Source organism: Geotrypetes seraphini, chromosome 8, assembly GCF_902459505.1.
Source record: "Geotrypetes seraphini chromosome 8, aGeoSer1.1, whole genome shotgun sequence".
Lineage (NCBI taxonomy): Eukaryota > Metazoa > Chordata > Amphibia > Gymnophiona > Dermophiidae > Geotrypetes > Geotrypetes seraphini.
Window position 1 is genome coordinate 138,307,721 of NC_047091.1, and position 16,044 is coordinate 138,323,764.

A 16,044-nucleotide genomic window follows, 5' to 3' on the forward strand; every position below is an offset into this window, starting at 1 on the left:
GAGTTGGCTGACTCCATCCCAGCGCTTGGAATTTCTCAGAGTTCTCTTCGACACAGGTCTAGGAGAGTGTTTCTTCCCAAGGCACAAGTGCAGAAGCTGCAGTTGCAGATTCACAGTCTTATGGGCTCTCACTGTCCTCAAGCTCAGTTTTCAAGTTTTAATTAAAATTTGATTCTGTCGCTTATCGGAGCTTCTAAACGAGTTACAGGGATGATAGAGGGGATGAAACTCCTCTCATATGAGGAAAGACTAAAGAGGTTAGGGCTTGGGGGAGATATGATTGAAATCTACAAAATCCTGAGTGGAGTAGAATGGGTTCAAGTGGATTGAATTTTCACTCCGTCAAAAATTACAAAGACTAGGGAACACTCGAAGTTACATGGAAATACTTTTAAAACCAATAGGAGGAAATTTTTTTTCACTCGGAGAATATTTAAGCCCTGGAACGCGTTGCCAGAGTTTGTGAAAGAGTGGATAACGTAGCTGGTTTTAAGAAGGGTTTGGACAATTTCCTGGAGGAAAAGTCCATAGTCTGTTTTTGAGAAAGACATAGGGGAAGCCACTGTTTGCCCTGTATCAGTAGTATGGAATATTGCTACTCCTTGGATTTTGGCCAGGTACTAGGGACCTGGATTGGCCACCATGAGAACGGGCTACTGGGCTTGATGGACCATTGGTCTGACCTACTAAGGCTATTCTTAATTCCTTCAGGTCTTGGGATAGATGGGAGCTTTGTTGGAGGTTGTCCAGTGGGCGCGAGCTCATATGTTCAAAAAGTACATACAATCTACCTAATCTCCCTCTCCTCTTCCCCAAGAAATCAAAACACTGCTGTTCAAAAATTACAAACAATCTACCTAATCTCCCTCTCCTCTTCCCCACTTACTCCGACCAGGCTCTGCTCACTCCCTGGCACCATACCCTCAATCGACCAATAAAAAAAACAACAAACGAAAGGCAAAGAAAGCTACCTGAAACCTAAATTATCCTATCGAAACCGACTATCTACCAACGTATGGAAACAGACAACTTGCTATGTAATGTAATGTAACCGGATTAATCTTCCAATGTTATTAAGTCTTTACCCTCATTCTGTTATTAGGTCTATGCCCTCAATCTGTTTTCTCCAATGTCATGTACCCTCCTGGAAATGTCCAGTTCTCTTCATATGTAATCCGCTTTGAACCGCAAGGTTCAAGTGGAATAAAAATCACTAATGTAATGTAATATGTGTCCCCTACAATATGCATTCCTTCATAGGTGATCTCTTTAGCTCATGATTTGGAAACTCCAGTACTTCTTTGCAGGCTAGCTCGTTGCAGGCTAGCTCGTTGCAGTCTGCGTTGGTGGCTATACTCCCAAAATCTGGTCCAAGGAGTGAGTCTTTCCCTTTTTCATGTGAATTGGATGGTTTTCCTCCCAGTCTTGGGTAGTCGGGAGGGTTCTTTGGAGCAGAAGCAGTTGCACAAGTTAGATGTTTGTAGAGTCCTCCGTGCTTATGTCTTTTTGTGGTGTTAGTGGGCAGTCATAAGAAGGAAGATGTTAAGGGAGCCATTGCCACAGCATGTCTTCAGACACTGTATGTGTGGTCAGGCAGCCTCTTGGGCAGAGAGTTTGCTTGTGACCTCAGTGGATGTTTGTAAGGCTGCTGTTTGGTCATCTCTACATTCCTTTGTACGTCACTACCAGATTGACTTTCAGGCATGTCAGGATGTGGTTTTTCTTGTTGTGGCCCTTCGGGGCTCCCACCCATGATTGACACTGCTTTGGTACTTCCCATCCATCTGTGCCAGTCTGGAGGGATGCTAAAGAAGAAGAAATTGGGTCTTACCTGCTAATTTTCTTTAGTCCCTCCAGACCCTGTAACTTATTTTCAGTGATTTTTCTTGGTGATACTAAGAGTCACTTTTTGCATATATTGTAGTCTTTGGGGAGTATTACTTTCAAAAAACCAACAAAAAAAGAAATGAATGAGCAGAGCAACGGGCTCTGATTCGACTGGTTTAGCTGGTGAATTGTAGTTATCAGAATGGCTATCTGTTCTAATTTTCCTCCAACTGTTCATATAAAGGAAGTGTTTACTTGCATGGTTCCTGTTTGGCTATTTGTGGACTGATCTTAAAGGGACTGCACAGCCTACTTATACTACTCATACAGTTCAGCTTGTTCTCAGTCTCCACCTGCTGGCAGAGGAGCATAAACCATCCGTCTCTGGTGGTCTGGAGGGACTAAAAGAGAGAAAAGCATACTTCCCTCCCCAGAGAGGAGGGTGTAGTTCTTCAAGATGCACAGGATCGCAGGATGGATTCCATCCTCAAAAGGTAATTTGAAGCCTTAGCGTTGGGACTGAAAGCAGTGGCAACAGCATCTTTTCTTGCTCATCCCTGTCATACTAGACCAGTGGTCTGAAACTCGCAGCTTGCTAGGTACTATTTTGAGGCCCTCGGTTTGTTTATCATAATCACAAAAGTAAAATAAAACAGTTTCTTGATCATATGTCTCTTTAGCTATAAATTACAATATTATTATTAAGACTTAGCCAAAAAGAAAGATTTGTACCTCATGCAAAATTGTCATTTCTTTAATAAGACATTAACTATTTTTTCTGAGGCCATCTAAGTGTACCTACAAATCCAAAATGTGGTCCTGCAAAGGGTTTGAGGCCACTGTACTAGACTATGTCAAAATCCTATGTTAGAGGAGGACACTTTCCCTCACTTCATGTTAGCAGGAGTGGATTATGTTGCAGATGCGCTGTATGACATTTTTAGGGTCATGAGCAAGGTGTCTGCATACTCGATTTCCGCCCACAGAATGCCCTTTAAAGCCACATTGAGCAGGCTCCCTTTCAAGAGACAAATGCTCTTTGGCAAGGGTTTGGATGATTTAGTGGCCAGTGTGTAGTGGAACGTTGTCCTAAAGCCTTGCGGGATGCTCGCCCCAGGACCATTAAGGGGTTCGAGCTTGGTAGTATTTGGGGCTCTCAACAGTTTTGCCAATACACAGGAGGGTCCTCTGGTCAAGGAGCCTTCCAGGGGTCTAGGCAGAGGTTTGGGGGCACCAGACTCTCTCAGTCTTCCGGCTCCCACCCTTCAGCAGCATCCAAGAAACAACAATGACAGCAGGTCAATAGCCTTCACTCTACAGATAAGGGGGAGGCTATCGGAGTTTCAGAGGCATGGGCAGAGATTTGCTCAGACCAGTGGGTGTTGTACCTAATTCAAGAAGGTTACAAGCGTGAGTTCTTTCACCATCAGCAAAGGGCCGAGCAGTAGTGAAGTGGCTGTTAGATATTTGAGCCATAGAGCCCATGTCGGACAAAGAATCGGGCATAGGCAGATACTCTATTTAGTTCATCTTGCCCAAATGAGATTTGGAGGACTGGAGGCTGATTCTGGACCTAAAGTCAGTCAACGCAGCACTAAAGGTATTGCACTTCCTCATGGAGGCCGTGAAATCAGTTATTGCCTTGGTGGGGCCAGGGAAATTTCTAGCCTCGCTGGATTTGACGGAGGCTTATCTGCACATTTATCTTTCTTGTTCACAGGTGTTACCTGTGGTTTCACGCTTTGGAGAAACATTTTCAACTCTTTGAGCTCGCAACAGCACCTCGGATTTTCACCAAAGTGAGGGTGATTGCAGCAGCAAGTCGGGGATACAGGTGCACCTGTATCTGGATGATTAGCTAATCAGAGCCCTCATCTAGGACCGAGGGAGAGATGCGCAGTGGAATAAGTTACACAGATGTTACAGCATCTGGGATGGATGAACAAATTCCAGAAAAGCTGCCTGGAGCCATCTCAATCCCTGGAGTACCTGGGAGTTTGATTTGACACGGTAGTGGGCCGTGTTTTTCTTCCATAGCCTTGCAAACAGAAGCTAAGATGGAAGATGTGGAAATTTTAGAGCAGCAGGCTCCCACAACCTAGCATTACCTTCAGGTGCTAGGGTCAGTGGTGGTCCCTTGGGTAAAGGCACATTTACACCCCCTACAGGCCACACTACAGGATCCCCAAATGGTCACCCCAGACACTTCGCACTTCAGATCTCTTAGCAGTCCATTGGCCTGGACTCCAGAGGTACATCACAGCCTGAAATGATGTCTTTGGCCAGAGATGCTGACCCAAAGGGATGCCATTCCCTATATAGGCCTGGATGATTCTGACGACAGATGCTAGTCTTTATGGCTGGGGAAGTTAGTGCAGGGAAAATGGTTGCTCTCTCTGAAGAAGTGGTCAATCAATCGGCTAGAGTTGGGAGCCATTCGGTTAGCACTATGGACGCAAGTGAACACTCTTACAAGGCAAAGCAGTCACGGTTTTCTCAGACAGTGCCATAGCTGTGGCATATGTAAACTGGCAGGGAAGCACCAAAAGTTCACCCCTGAGGTTAGACGTCCACAGGTTATTTCAGTGGGAAGAAGTTCACCTACAGGTCTTTCTGCAGCTCATGTAGCAGGAGTGGACAGTGTTCAAGCTGACTATCTGAGCCAGCAAACCCTGGATCCCAGGGAGTGGTCCCTGTCCCAGAGAGTGTTTGACTGCATTGCATGCCAGTGGAAACGGCTATCATTTGATCTCTTAGCAACAGCATCTGGCAAGAAGCCTAGAAGGTTCTTCAGCCAAAGGTACGAGCCAGGAAGTGCAGGCATGGATGCCTTGGTGCAAAGGCAACACACGTTTTTTGCCCTTGGGCTCAAGATAACCAGGGTCATTCGAAGGAAAGCGTCTTGGGGACTGGTGATTCTGGTAGTCCCAGATTGGCCAAGACAGCCCTGGTACACGGATCTAGTGCAACTGCAGAGAGACAGGAACCTCAGGTTACCTTTTTGTCCAACTTTGATGTCACAGGTGCCAATTGCCCTGGAACATTTTGGGCTTATGGCATGGCTCTTGAGAACACAGAGGCTATTCGGATGTGGTTGTGGCAGTTCTCCTCAGGTCCAAGGAAACCAGCGTTGGTCACCACCTATACAAAGGCCTCAGACATTTAGAACATGGTACAATAACAGAAGCAAGGAGCTTTTTCAGGTGCTGATTGCCTTAGTCCTGGCATTTTTCCACAAGGACCTAGCAGTTGGTTCGCTTAAGGTACAGTTAGCGGGTCTCTCATGCTTTAGGGTGTGGGTGGATAAGGTGCCTCTAGCCTTTCACCTGATTGTCTTCAGATTGCGGTTGCGTCTGCTAGTGAAACTGCCTTTTCCAACATGGAATCTTAACCTGATTCTGAAGGCCCTATCTCAGGCTTCATGTGAGCCCTTACAGGGAACCTCACTCATAGACCTTACTGTAAAGATAGTGTTCTAGTGACGATTGCATTGGCGAGAAGGGTCTCAGAGATGCAGGCCTTGTACTGTAGAAAGCCGTTTCTCGGGTTTAGTGAAATTGGGTTATCAATATGCACAATACCATCCTTTTTTCTGGTTTGTTTCGCTTTTTCATGTAAATCAAGAAGAAGGATAAGATCTTCAGTTGCTGGATGTCAAGAGAATTATTTTACAGTATCTCAGTGACTGAATTTCAGCTAATTGATCATCTGTTTGTCTTGACAAATCCAAGCTGGTGGAGAAAGCCAGCTTCCACAGTTTCCATCTCCAGATGGATTCGCATGATTGTGTCGAAAGCATACATTGGAAGTGGAAAACTGATATCATTAAAGGTGCACTTCACTAGGAGTGTGGCAGCTTCTCGGGCAGAATCTTGAGTGATCCCACCTGAGGGAATTTGAAGGGCAGCGACATGGTCTACTCTTCATACTTTCATGAAGTTTTACAGGGTGGATGTGGTGGCTCACCTGGACACAGCTTTTGGGTCCTCAGTGCTGGCAGCAGGCTCATCTGTCCCACCCTGCTTAGGTATGTCCCAGCTGTTCAGGACCTCAACATCCATTGCCCTGGAAAGAAAGATTAGGTTTTTATCTTGATATTCTTCTTACCTGTAGACAGGTGTAGAGGTCCTGAGGCCTGCTCTTCTATTGGTTTGTTTTGCTTTGCCTACTTGGAATGTTAAGAAAAGTAAAAGGTGACTATCTGCCTTGGTCAGGTATGGTTTACCAGATGTTTTTGATTTCCTATCAAGCAGGGTCGCAGAGCGAGGAAGTTTCTTCAGTTCAGGAGCCTAACAAGTATAGGTAAATGGAAAATCCTTAATTGTTAGTGCAGATTACACTCAGGTAGGTGACTTTTTTAGTCTACCTTGTTTGAAGTTTGAATATTTTCCTTTTGAATTCATGTGGGGTTTAAAAAAAACTTTTATTTATGTCAACTTGGAATAAAATACAACCAGAATGTGAAGAACAAAGCAGTAGAAGAAACATGAGCAACACCATGACATGCTAACCAGTTACAGGTTCAACACAGGCATATGACCAACTCTACAGTCAGCAAGAGGATAACTAAACTGGTTTATGCATGCTATTTACAGAATAGAACAGAGCAATAGTTGTTGTTTGGGGCATTTCCCCAAATCCCCTCCTTTCTGTGCATTTTGGTTCTCTAGTGCTATTCGATTGCTTTGTTACAAACTGAGGAATTACAGCACAGCCCACAGAGGAAGGAGGCAGAACTGAAGAAAATGATTGATGCCTTCTGCAAAAATACATGGTTAGGAGGTGACTACCCAGCTGTTCAGGACCTCTACACCCGTCCATAAGATTATCAAGGTATAAACCTAATCTTTCTTTTTTTGTCAAAACTAAGCTACCATATATACTCAAAATATAAACCGAGATTTTGGGGCAAAAAAAATGGGGGTCTCGGTTTATATTCGGGCAGCACTGTCCTGCCCCCCTCCCAAACCTGTTTGTAGGCCTCTTCCAGGCCTGCCTTGAGACCTAGTGGTCCAATGGTGGCCTAGACAAAAGGGATCTCTCCTGCCTCCTGTCCCAGCCTGATTCAAATTATTTTTATCTCCCTCTTGCCTCCCCCGCATACCTTAAGTATCCCTGGTGGTCCAGCAATGAAATGCGGCAGAAGCAATCTTTCTTCACTCCTGCCCATGCAGAACCGCTAGTTAATTCATTGCCACAAGTTCATGGCAGCCAATCGGCTAGCAGCTCTGCAAGGGCAGGAGCGACCTTACTTCGCTCCTGCCTGTGCAGAGCCGCTAGCTGATTGGCTGCTTCAAGTTCTTGCATTAGCCAATTAGCTAGTGGTTCTGTACAGGCAGGAGCGAAGGAAGGTTGCTCCTGCTGTGATTAGGTACATGGGGGAGGTAGGATGGAGATAAAAATAATTAGAATCAGGCTGGGACAGGAGGTGGGAGGGATCCCTCCTGTCCCAGCCACTACTGGACCACCAGGTTTCATGGCAGGCCTGGTGGAGGCCCTCAAGACATCGTGAGGGAGCGGGGGAAGAGTACAGGAAGGGAGGGGGGCTGGGTGCAGAGACTGGCAGGGGAGTGAGTGAGTGAGGGGGCTGGATGCAGAGCCTGACAGCACAGCAAGGGAGGGGGAACAGGGTGCAGACCTTGGCAGGATGAGGATAGGCAAGGCACTGCACTGCCCTTAAATTTTAACCTTCCCCCCAGTTTATATTTGAGCCAACCTTTTTTCCTCCTTTTTTGGGGGAAAAAGTTACCTTGGTTTATATTTAGGTCTGTTTATATTAGGGTCTGTTTATATTAGAGTATATACGGTAAATTGCCAGATGTCCTGAAGTTACTGTTTATAATACGGAAGCCATGTAACATTCTGATTTATTTTCAAGGCTGTAGCAAAAGCCTAATGGTGACATGGTGACAGAATTTGTCACTGTCCCTGACCCTGGGGATAACCGTGGGAAACCATTCCCATGTCATTCTTTAGGGAGAGAGGAAAGAATCAGAGTATGGATGGGCACAGCCACCGACCCTCAAGCTTGCATTGAAGAATGCTGGTGTAGTAGGACTGAGGTTGAGATAGACACTAAAAGAATGACACGGGATAGTTTCCCGCGGTTATGGACAGGGACAAATTCTGTCACCGTGTCAATTTCTACATCATGGTGATTTTTACAAAGAAAGTTGTTTGGACTTTTCTTATATTCTCAACAGTTAGGACCAGATTCTGTAAATGGTGCCTAAATTGACAGCCACCTATGAAACCGTGTATCAGTCACGCTTAGGTGCCATTTACAGAATCATGGCTAACGGCACCTACCAGGAAACGTAGGCTTCTGCAATGTAGGCTAGGGTTTACTTGCCTATATTGCAGACCCCTAAGTTACTTAGTAAATCATCCCTAACGGCACCTAAGTCCCGCTCTACCCCTGACCATGCCCACTTAGGCGTAAGGCGCCATCAAACGTCCTGCTGTAGATGCAATTGCAGGGCCTACACTGTAGACGACTCCCGGCACCTACTTTTTTTAATGAGGTTTTAATCGGTTTTAAATTATGTGGTCATTTACTGCACCGATTACAGCCAATTAAAACAAGTTAGGCAGTAGAAGGGCACCTACTGCCATCTAACTTACGGCACAGTTTATAGAATAAGACCTTTACTGCATTTGGCTTTTCAGGGGCAGCAAAATGAGAATTAATTTCATAAGAGTACCTATGTGAAATGTCAAAAAATGTGCATATTCTGTAAAGGCAGCCTTTATAATAAAAGATTCCTACCATGACTGCCAGTAGCACACGTTCTCATTTGCATGAATTTGCATCTGTTCTGAAGGTGGATTCTGCTCTAGTTCCACCCATACCAGTCACGCAGATCACATAAAGTAGGTGCAGTTTTATGGTATGTTTATCTTTTTCTCAGGTGCACCCCTGAAAAATTTAATAAGATCTTTTGTAAAATAAAATATGTCTTAGATATGAAAAGCTTGATAAAATTACCCCCTAATGAAAGTAAATTCCAAAAGCCATTTATGTGGTAAACTGACTGAAAAAAATGCCAGACTTCCCTGTAGATAAAAGTACGGCTCAATGAGTTTGTCTGACTATTTATGACTTACTGTTTTGTTTAGATTGAAGTTGCTCATTGCTACCCCCTCCCTCCCCCACCTGAAGCAGCCAGCCTAGGTGACAATTTAGTGTGCCTAATAGTTAAGCTGACCCAAGACAAGAATATAACAGAAGGTTTTAATATGTTGGTACTCTTATCTTATATTGTATGTAGCTGATCTTTGTTTTCACATGACTAGCATATGTTACTATTTAGCTGTATATGAATAATAAATACAGTACTTGGTACAGCCCTAGTTTTTAATTTATCCATTTAAATTTTTGATGCCATTTAATTCAGCTTTATAAAATTCTAATTCTGTATTTCCATAAAGCCCGTGGCCGCCCTCCCACAGAACCCCTCCCTGATGGATGGATCATGACATTTCATAACTCCGGTATTCCTGTATACCTGCATAGAGAAACTCGTGTTGTTACATGGTCCAGACCTTACTTCTTGGGAACAGGAAGCATACGGGTAGGTTACAAAGCTGAGAATGTATCCTTTTTTGTAAGCTTTAGCTATATCCTTCATGTGGGGGGAAGGTTTTACTATCTTCATGCCTGTCTTCCCTTCACCTGTCACGTAATTAATTCTTCCTCAGAGTGAATACCTGAAGTGTTAGTCACTATAAAACTCTCCAAGCAGAAGAAATTCACAATCATTGGGCTAGATTCACTAACCTGCTTGATCGTGTCCGATCCGTGGCAGGCCAATGAATTCTCAATGCGTCCTCATGTAAATGGGGGCGATCGTAGGCACACCCCCACCGATCACACGGATCGCTAGAGAGCGATCTTCACTCATACGCAGACCATCTTCTTTGCCTGTAGATGGTCTGCGCATGCTCACTGCCAAGGAAGAGCTGGAAACTATTTTAAAAAAAATAAAAAAAATACATAGCTGGAAACTTTTGCGAGCCTGTGGTTTTAACCCATGGATTGAAAGCGGAGCTGCACCATGGGTTAAAACCACGGAGTCGGAGCAGAGAGCAGGGCAGCAAGAGCAGGAGAATCGGGGCAGAGAGCAAGAGAAGCAGAATCAGGGCAGAGAGCAGGAGAATTGGGGCAGAGAGCAGGGGTTTTTAAACAAGCAACTGGTCCTCAGCAGTCGCTTGTTTTTTGATAGGGCAGCCCAATTGGTGTTCCTGAAATTGTTTTGTGAATCCCGTCCTTCCTACTTTGCATGCCGTTCCCCCTCATTTGCATGCGCGGATCGGAGGATGATCGGCACAGAGGTTAGTGAATCAGGTCAGAGGAAAATCAGGTCGGTACATGATTGCAAACACGATCGGTGGGCTTAGTGAATCTAGCCCATTGTATATTGAAGCCTTCTTTCATTTTGGAAGGCAAGTGAGGACACCAAGTAGCACTTTGACAATTCATTTTCTTAAACTTTTACATTTTAAAAAATTTAGTTATTTCCAAATGCTGCACAGAGGTTGCTTGACTTGGTCTGATGCTTTGAGGATAGATGCGTACGTACAGTTTCAATATTTTTATTTATTTACTAAGCCTTATGTTGGCTCCATGACTGCCCCCTTCATCATGGATCACAAATTAATACTCAAATAAGTGATTCAAAATAATAACATTTATAAAATGTGTGACAGCTAAATGTTTTCCAAATATGTGCAGAGCTAGATATATGGACTCTTGTAGGGTGCTGGGGTTCACTTACATATCTCAATTCTTTTCCCTTTGTCTTGTTAATGAGTTTTTCTTGAAGGTGTTAGGAGTACATTTGGATCCGCTTCTTTCTATGGAAACTCAGGTCAGTGTCTTTAGTCAAAAAGTTCCTTTTGGAAGATAAGCCAACTTCAAAGGACTAGAGACATTCCTTCCATCAGGACCAGCTTAAACTTCAAATTCAAGCCTATGTTTTGTCACAGTTTGATTGACTATAGCCCATATAAAGGCTTCTATAACAAAGATTTACTATGAAATTGCTAAATCTTCAATATACTGAAGTTATATTGTTTATAGATTTGAGAAAGCTAGTTCTTCATTGATTAACATTGATTGCTTAGGGAGTGTAGAGTTCCATTTAAATTGTTTAGTATTATAAATAATTCAAGGTCAGGCCCCATTTCTTCTTTGCTTCCCATAAGATGGAAAAGATACCGGCAATCGTAATGAGGAATGAATTTGTTACATTTCCTTGATGCAAAAGGGATCAGATACGAGTGTATGTTCCCTCAAACTTTTATATGTCAATCAACTCTGACCTAGAATGCACTGCCATCTGAGTTTTAGACCTCAAAACTTTTTGTTCCAGAAATATTTTTATTATTTTGTTTGTATATCCTAGAAATGTCTAGTAAATTTTGTTGTAATCTGCATAGGACCCTAATCGGTAATTTGAAGAATGTAAGTTTTATTTGTATTTACAGAAACATGATCCTCCTGTGAGTAGTGTTCCTTGCTTCCATTACAAGAAGATGAAAGAGAATGAGGCACAAGAACAAAATAATGACATAACTCCAAAAGATGTTGAATTGCCTACAAAGTCCCTGCAGAAGGCGTCGGACGTGGACCAGCAGTCAGAGGAACCAGACTCCACTGCAGTAGACACAATGGCTACAGATGAGAGGGATTCCGTAGGGGGAGATACAGCTCCAGGGGCCTTAGGACAAGTAAAGGCTAAAGTAGAGCTATGTAAAGATGAATCCATAGGTAAGGGATAAATTGCATGATGTATTTATGGGACTGGCTGAGCTGTAGTTCAGTAAACCTCTGTTTCAGGTATTACTGGGCTGAAATACTGTGAAGTCTCCTGCCTGGTATTTGTGCTTAGTTGCCACCTGCTGCAATACAGAAAATGTATTAAAAGCAGGGTCCTCTGTGTTTATTTTAAAGTTCCCAAAAATAAAAATAGAAAAGCCTTCCAGATGTTACAGGAGAATTTGGGATGGGGGACAACCAGGATGATTTTAGGTAAATCTAGACAGAATCTCATGTCCTTAAATCTTTAGAGTAGACTCATTCTTTTGTGTGTGTGTTAATGTGATACCTATGAACTTCAGTAATATTTCTAAATTTTATCATATTATCTGGAAACTCTCCTTAGATATTGAGGAGTTTAGAAGCTATTTGGAAAAGTGTTTTGATTTTGAACAAGTTACCGTGAAGAAGTTCAGAACATGGGCAGAGAGGAGGCTGTTTAACCGTGAAATGAAAAGGAAGCAGGCAGAATTTGAGAGGCCCATTCTGCCTGCCAATCAAAAGCTGATCACCTTGTCTGTACAAGATGCGCCTACAAAGAAAGGTAAGCTATGTCAGAAAACATGTTTATGCTTTGTAAACATGTGGAAGGGCATAATTGATAGTGTGCCTAAGTCTGAGGTTGGGCGTTTTGTGCAAGACATTCACAAACCCAGTAGGAAAAAGTCCATTTTCAAAGCTGCCAGACGTCTGTCTTTTCTTTTGAAAATGACCTAGGTATAAGTTTTGGCCCTTAGGACATCTACATTTTTTGTCCATTTTCAAAAATAAAAACATCCAGGTGAAAAACACACAAAAGCAAGTATTGTAGATGTACCCACCAACTACCTTGACTGATCGCGACAGAGGAATCCTCATCAGCTTAGCCGGTTTTTGGGATTCCTGCCAGTTCAGCTGATGGGGATTCCCCCTGCCAGGATCAGCTAAGCCGCAGAGCCCTAAACTCCTTCCCCAACATTCCTGGGCCCCCTCCCACACCCCAGACCCCCTCCCACACCCCAGACCCCCCCCCGTAACTTCCAGTGAGAAAATGGCAAGAGGGAAGCCCACTCTTTCCTGCCCTTGGGGCTGCGTGCTGCAACTGATGGAGCTTTTCCATCCCAATGCATCTTGGGATGCAGTGGGAGGGGCTGAAAGTCCTGATTGGCTCAAAATTGCCAGCTGAGCTGCCAGGAATCCCCAAAACCGGCTCAGCTGATGGGGATTCCTCTGCTGCAATCAGCTGATGGGAAGCCTTGAGTAGTAATGAAGGGGGGAGGTCGTGCCTTAAATTCTCCAGTAGTCGTCTTGTCAGTTTGGGCAACTTTGTGGAACTTAGACGCAACTCAAACAGGTCTAACTCCATATGTACAGCAGCTTAGAAGTGCTGCTGAACCTCCAGAAAGTTGGTTTTGATTATCGGCACGTGGACATCCCTGCTATTAGGACATCCAAGTGCTGACTTAGACTGGTGTTTGGACGTTTAAATGTTTTGATTATGAGCCCCATAACCACTAGAATCATGCATTCTGTAGTCTGAATGGGTTCTTTTTAAATAACTGCTTTGTGCTTGGTTTAAAATCCAGCTCAAGCAACATTGGAATAAAAAATTGTGTTCATTTTAGATATTACAGCTCTAATCTAATCTAATCTAAACCTTAAGTTTATATACCGCATCATCTCCATGAGAATGGAGCTCGACACGGTTTACAAGAACTTAAAATAGTGGGTAGAGAAGAAGAAAAAGCTCTGGCAAATTAAATGCAGCTGCTGCTAAAATCAGAAGGAAAAATGGTTGAATAGTTCTGAAATTTGTGTTTAAAAGATAAAGGAACAGTGACCTTATTTTGGCATAATTGAAATTTTGTTGACAATGTCATATGATTTGAAAGTGATTTAACATGGTAGCAGCAAGAAGTGTAAAATCCATGGATAGACTATACAAGTGTTTTTTAGCACCCCCTTCATAGTCACTGTAAGATGCTTTAATGAAGGAGATGGCAGTGTTCCTGAAATAACCAGTGAGACTCTTCCCTTAAGCGCTCCTAACACTCTGGGTTTTGATCATTGCGACCATTCAGGGATTTATGGACTTTAACTGAACATCTTCCATGGTGGTACCTTTTCTTCTTTCTTCCCCTTGTTCTTTGTAATTCTTTCTTTGTCTTCCTTCATCCCTTACAGTAGGTAGGATTTTATCATCAGGTTGCTTGAGCACAATAAGTCTTATTAATGTTCTCAACACATTTTTGAGTTGCAGTTGGATTTTCTTTGCTGTAATGGTTTGATTTTGTTGAGCATCAGTCTTTAAAAAGCCAGACCATTTTCAACTGCATACATGAAATGTAATGTTTTTAAACATGGGAATATTTAAAATCTCCCCTGATCTGTGGTAGCTCCTAGTAGCCATTATATTGGGCTTTATTTGACCTTTGGAGATTGAATTCGGAGATGCCAGGGTTTTCAGTGGTAGTTTTATTTATTTTCTAGTATCAGAGGCATAGGACTATTTACTAGAGAATGACAAGGGGAAAAAATTTATCACTGTTCCTGCCCCATCCCCGTGAGCTCAGTCCCCTTCCCTGCAAACTGTCAGATCCCATTCACACAAGCTTCGAATAGTTATGATTTTATAATGAACTTATTTTATTAAAGTATAAAAAGAGACAATATTCTATACAATTGTCATTTTATAAACACAAATAATACAGAGCAAGTGTCGCAAAAACCCCTGTCTCCCCTAACAAATATCCCCTCCAGTGTCGTCAAATTACTACAGAATGCTACATAGAAAAATCAAGCTGAAAGAATACTTCAGTCACACATGGCAGGAATAGTGTTAGGGGAGTACAACCAAGGCAACTACCCCCTGGTCAGAGAGAGCCCTAAGCCAGCTGGAAGCTAAAGAAGTACAGCCTGGGCTTTGCAGTCCCCAGTTATGTCTAATTCAGCTCTAGCAAATCTGAAATATTCTAATCACAAAATATAAAATAAATTTATTTTTTTTCTACCTTTTGTTGTCTGGTAATTTTATTCTTCAAATCACATTGGTCTCAAGCTTTGGTTCTGGGGTTCTTCTGTCTTCATTGTGGCATGGCTGGCTCCTGAAGGTAAAATAGGTGCAAGAGAAGCTGGAGAGGAGATGCTGAGTCTGACATGGGTGCAATTTTTTTTACCACAGGAGCAAGACTTTTCACCGTTCCCATGGGGTGGTAAAATGTCTTGTCTCCATGCCCGCGGGGCAGTGAAAGGTCTTGTCCCCATTCCTGTGGTAAACCAGTTGTACATTTCTCCATTTCTGTGGATTTACTGCAGTGACCCACGGTTTACCACGGTAAATGGTCCCCGTGTCATTCTCTACTATTTACCTATAATTGAGTTTGAACAAACTGAATGATGCAGTAACATGGGGAAAGGGAAAACAATGTGTGATTGTTATTATTACAATAAAGGCCAAGATACTTTAACTAAGAAAGTTAGAGACAAGCATGTGTCCTGATCACTGTTAACAAGGAATGAAATGTTGCTTGGAAACCCAACTACAGTATATGCTCCCAAGAAAGTCCATAGGAAAATTTAATTCCGATGGCACGTCAGTTTAAATAAAATGTCAGAATGTTTAAACCTCACCTAGACAAGTTAGAAAATCCAAAATAAACTGAATGAAATGGCCAAAGCAACATTCTTGTGGTGAACGATGCTATTTGGGATGGAGAAGAAAAGGGTATTGGATTTGTTTTCAGTTGAGCAGTTTTTTTTTTCGGCCTTCAGCTAAAGTAGATTCGATATCCACTGTGCAACAGAGCCATAAACAGTCATAACTATCTGAAGATTTTTCCAGTTTTAAGTACAGTCAAACCTCGGTTTGCGAGTAATGCGGTTTGCGAGTGTTTTGCAAGACGAGCAAAACATTCTCGCAAATCTTGTCTTGCAAACCGAGCGTGACTTGATTTGCGAGCACCCCCCCTGAGAACCAGCATCGCTCCCCCCCTGCTCGTGAACCCCCCACCCCCACCCAACAGCATTCAGCCTTACCCCCCCCCCCAATCTAGTACCGGCACGCAGCCCTCAGGACGTGCCAGTACTGGTGAAAGAAGTTCCTGCCTCTTGCTGCCTCTTGCCTGGGCCTTGAGTATCTGCGCATGCTCAAGGCCTTCTGGTTCTCACTCTGGGCTTGGTTCTTGCTCTGGTTCTCGCTCTGGGTCTTGAGCCTGCTGGCCTCGGGGGGTAGGGGTGGGTGAGAACGTATCAAGCGAGTGTCTCTTACTTCCTATGGGGAAACTTGCTTTGATATACTCTTAATTTGGTTTACGAGCATGCTTCTGGAACGAATTATGCTCGTAAACCAAGGTTCCACTGTATTTTTCATCTAACCTTGTTATCATGATAGTGCTCTATGGCCAGGGTTTGAGCTCCAC

The 16,044-nt window shown here is 43.3% G+C and overlaps 1 protein-coding gene across 1 annotated transcript in view; it reads left to right on the plus strand.

Moving 5' to 3' along the window:
* DGCR8 (DGCR8 microprocessor complex subunit) overlaps positions 1–16,044 on the plus strand; it is a 105,938-nt gene that overhangs the window by 23,997 nt on the left and 65,897 nt on the right. The window contains exons 4-6 of the mRNA XM_033956792.1: positions 9,259–9,401; positions 11,317–11,599; positions 11,994–12,191. Of these exons, the coding sequence (XP_033812683.1) occupies positions 9,259–9,401; positions 11,317–11,599; positions 11,994–12,191 (624 nt within the window). The remainder of the gene's footprint in view (positions 1–9,258; positions 9,402–11,316; positions 11,600–11,993; positions 12,192–16,044) is intronic.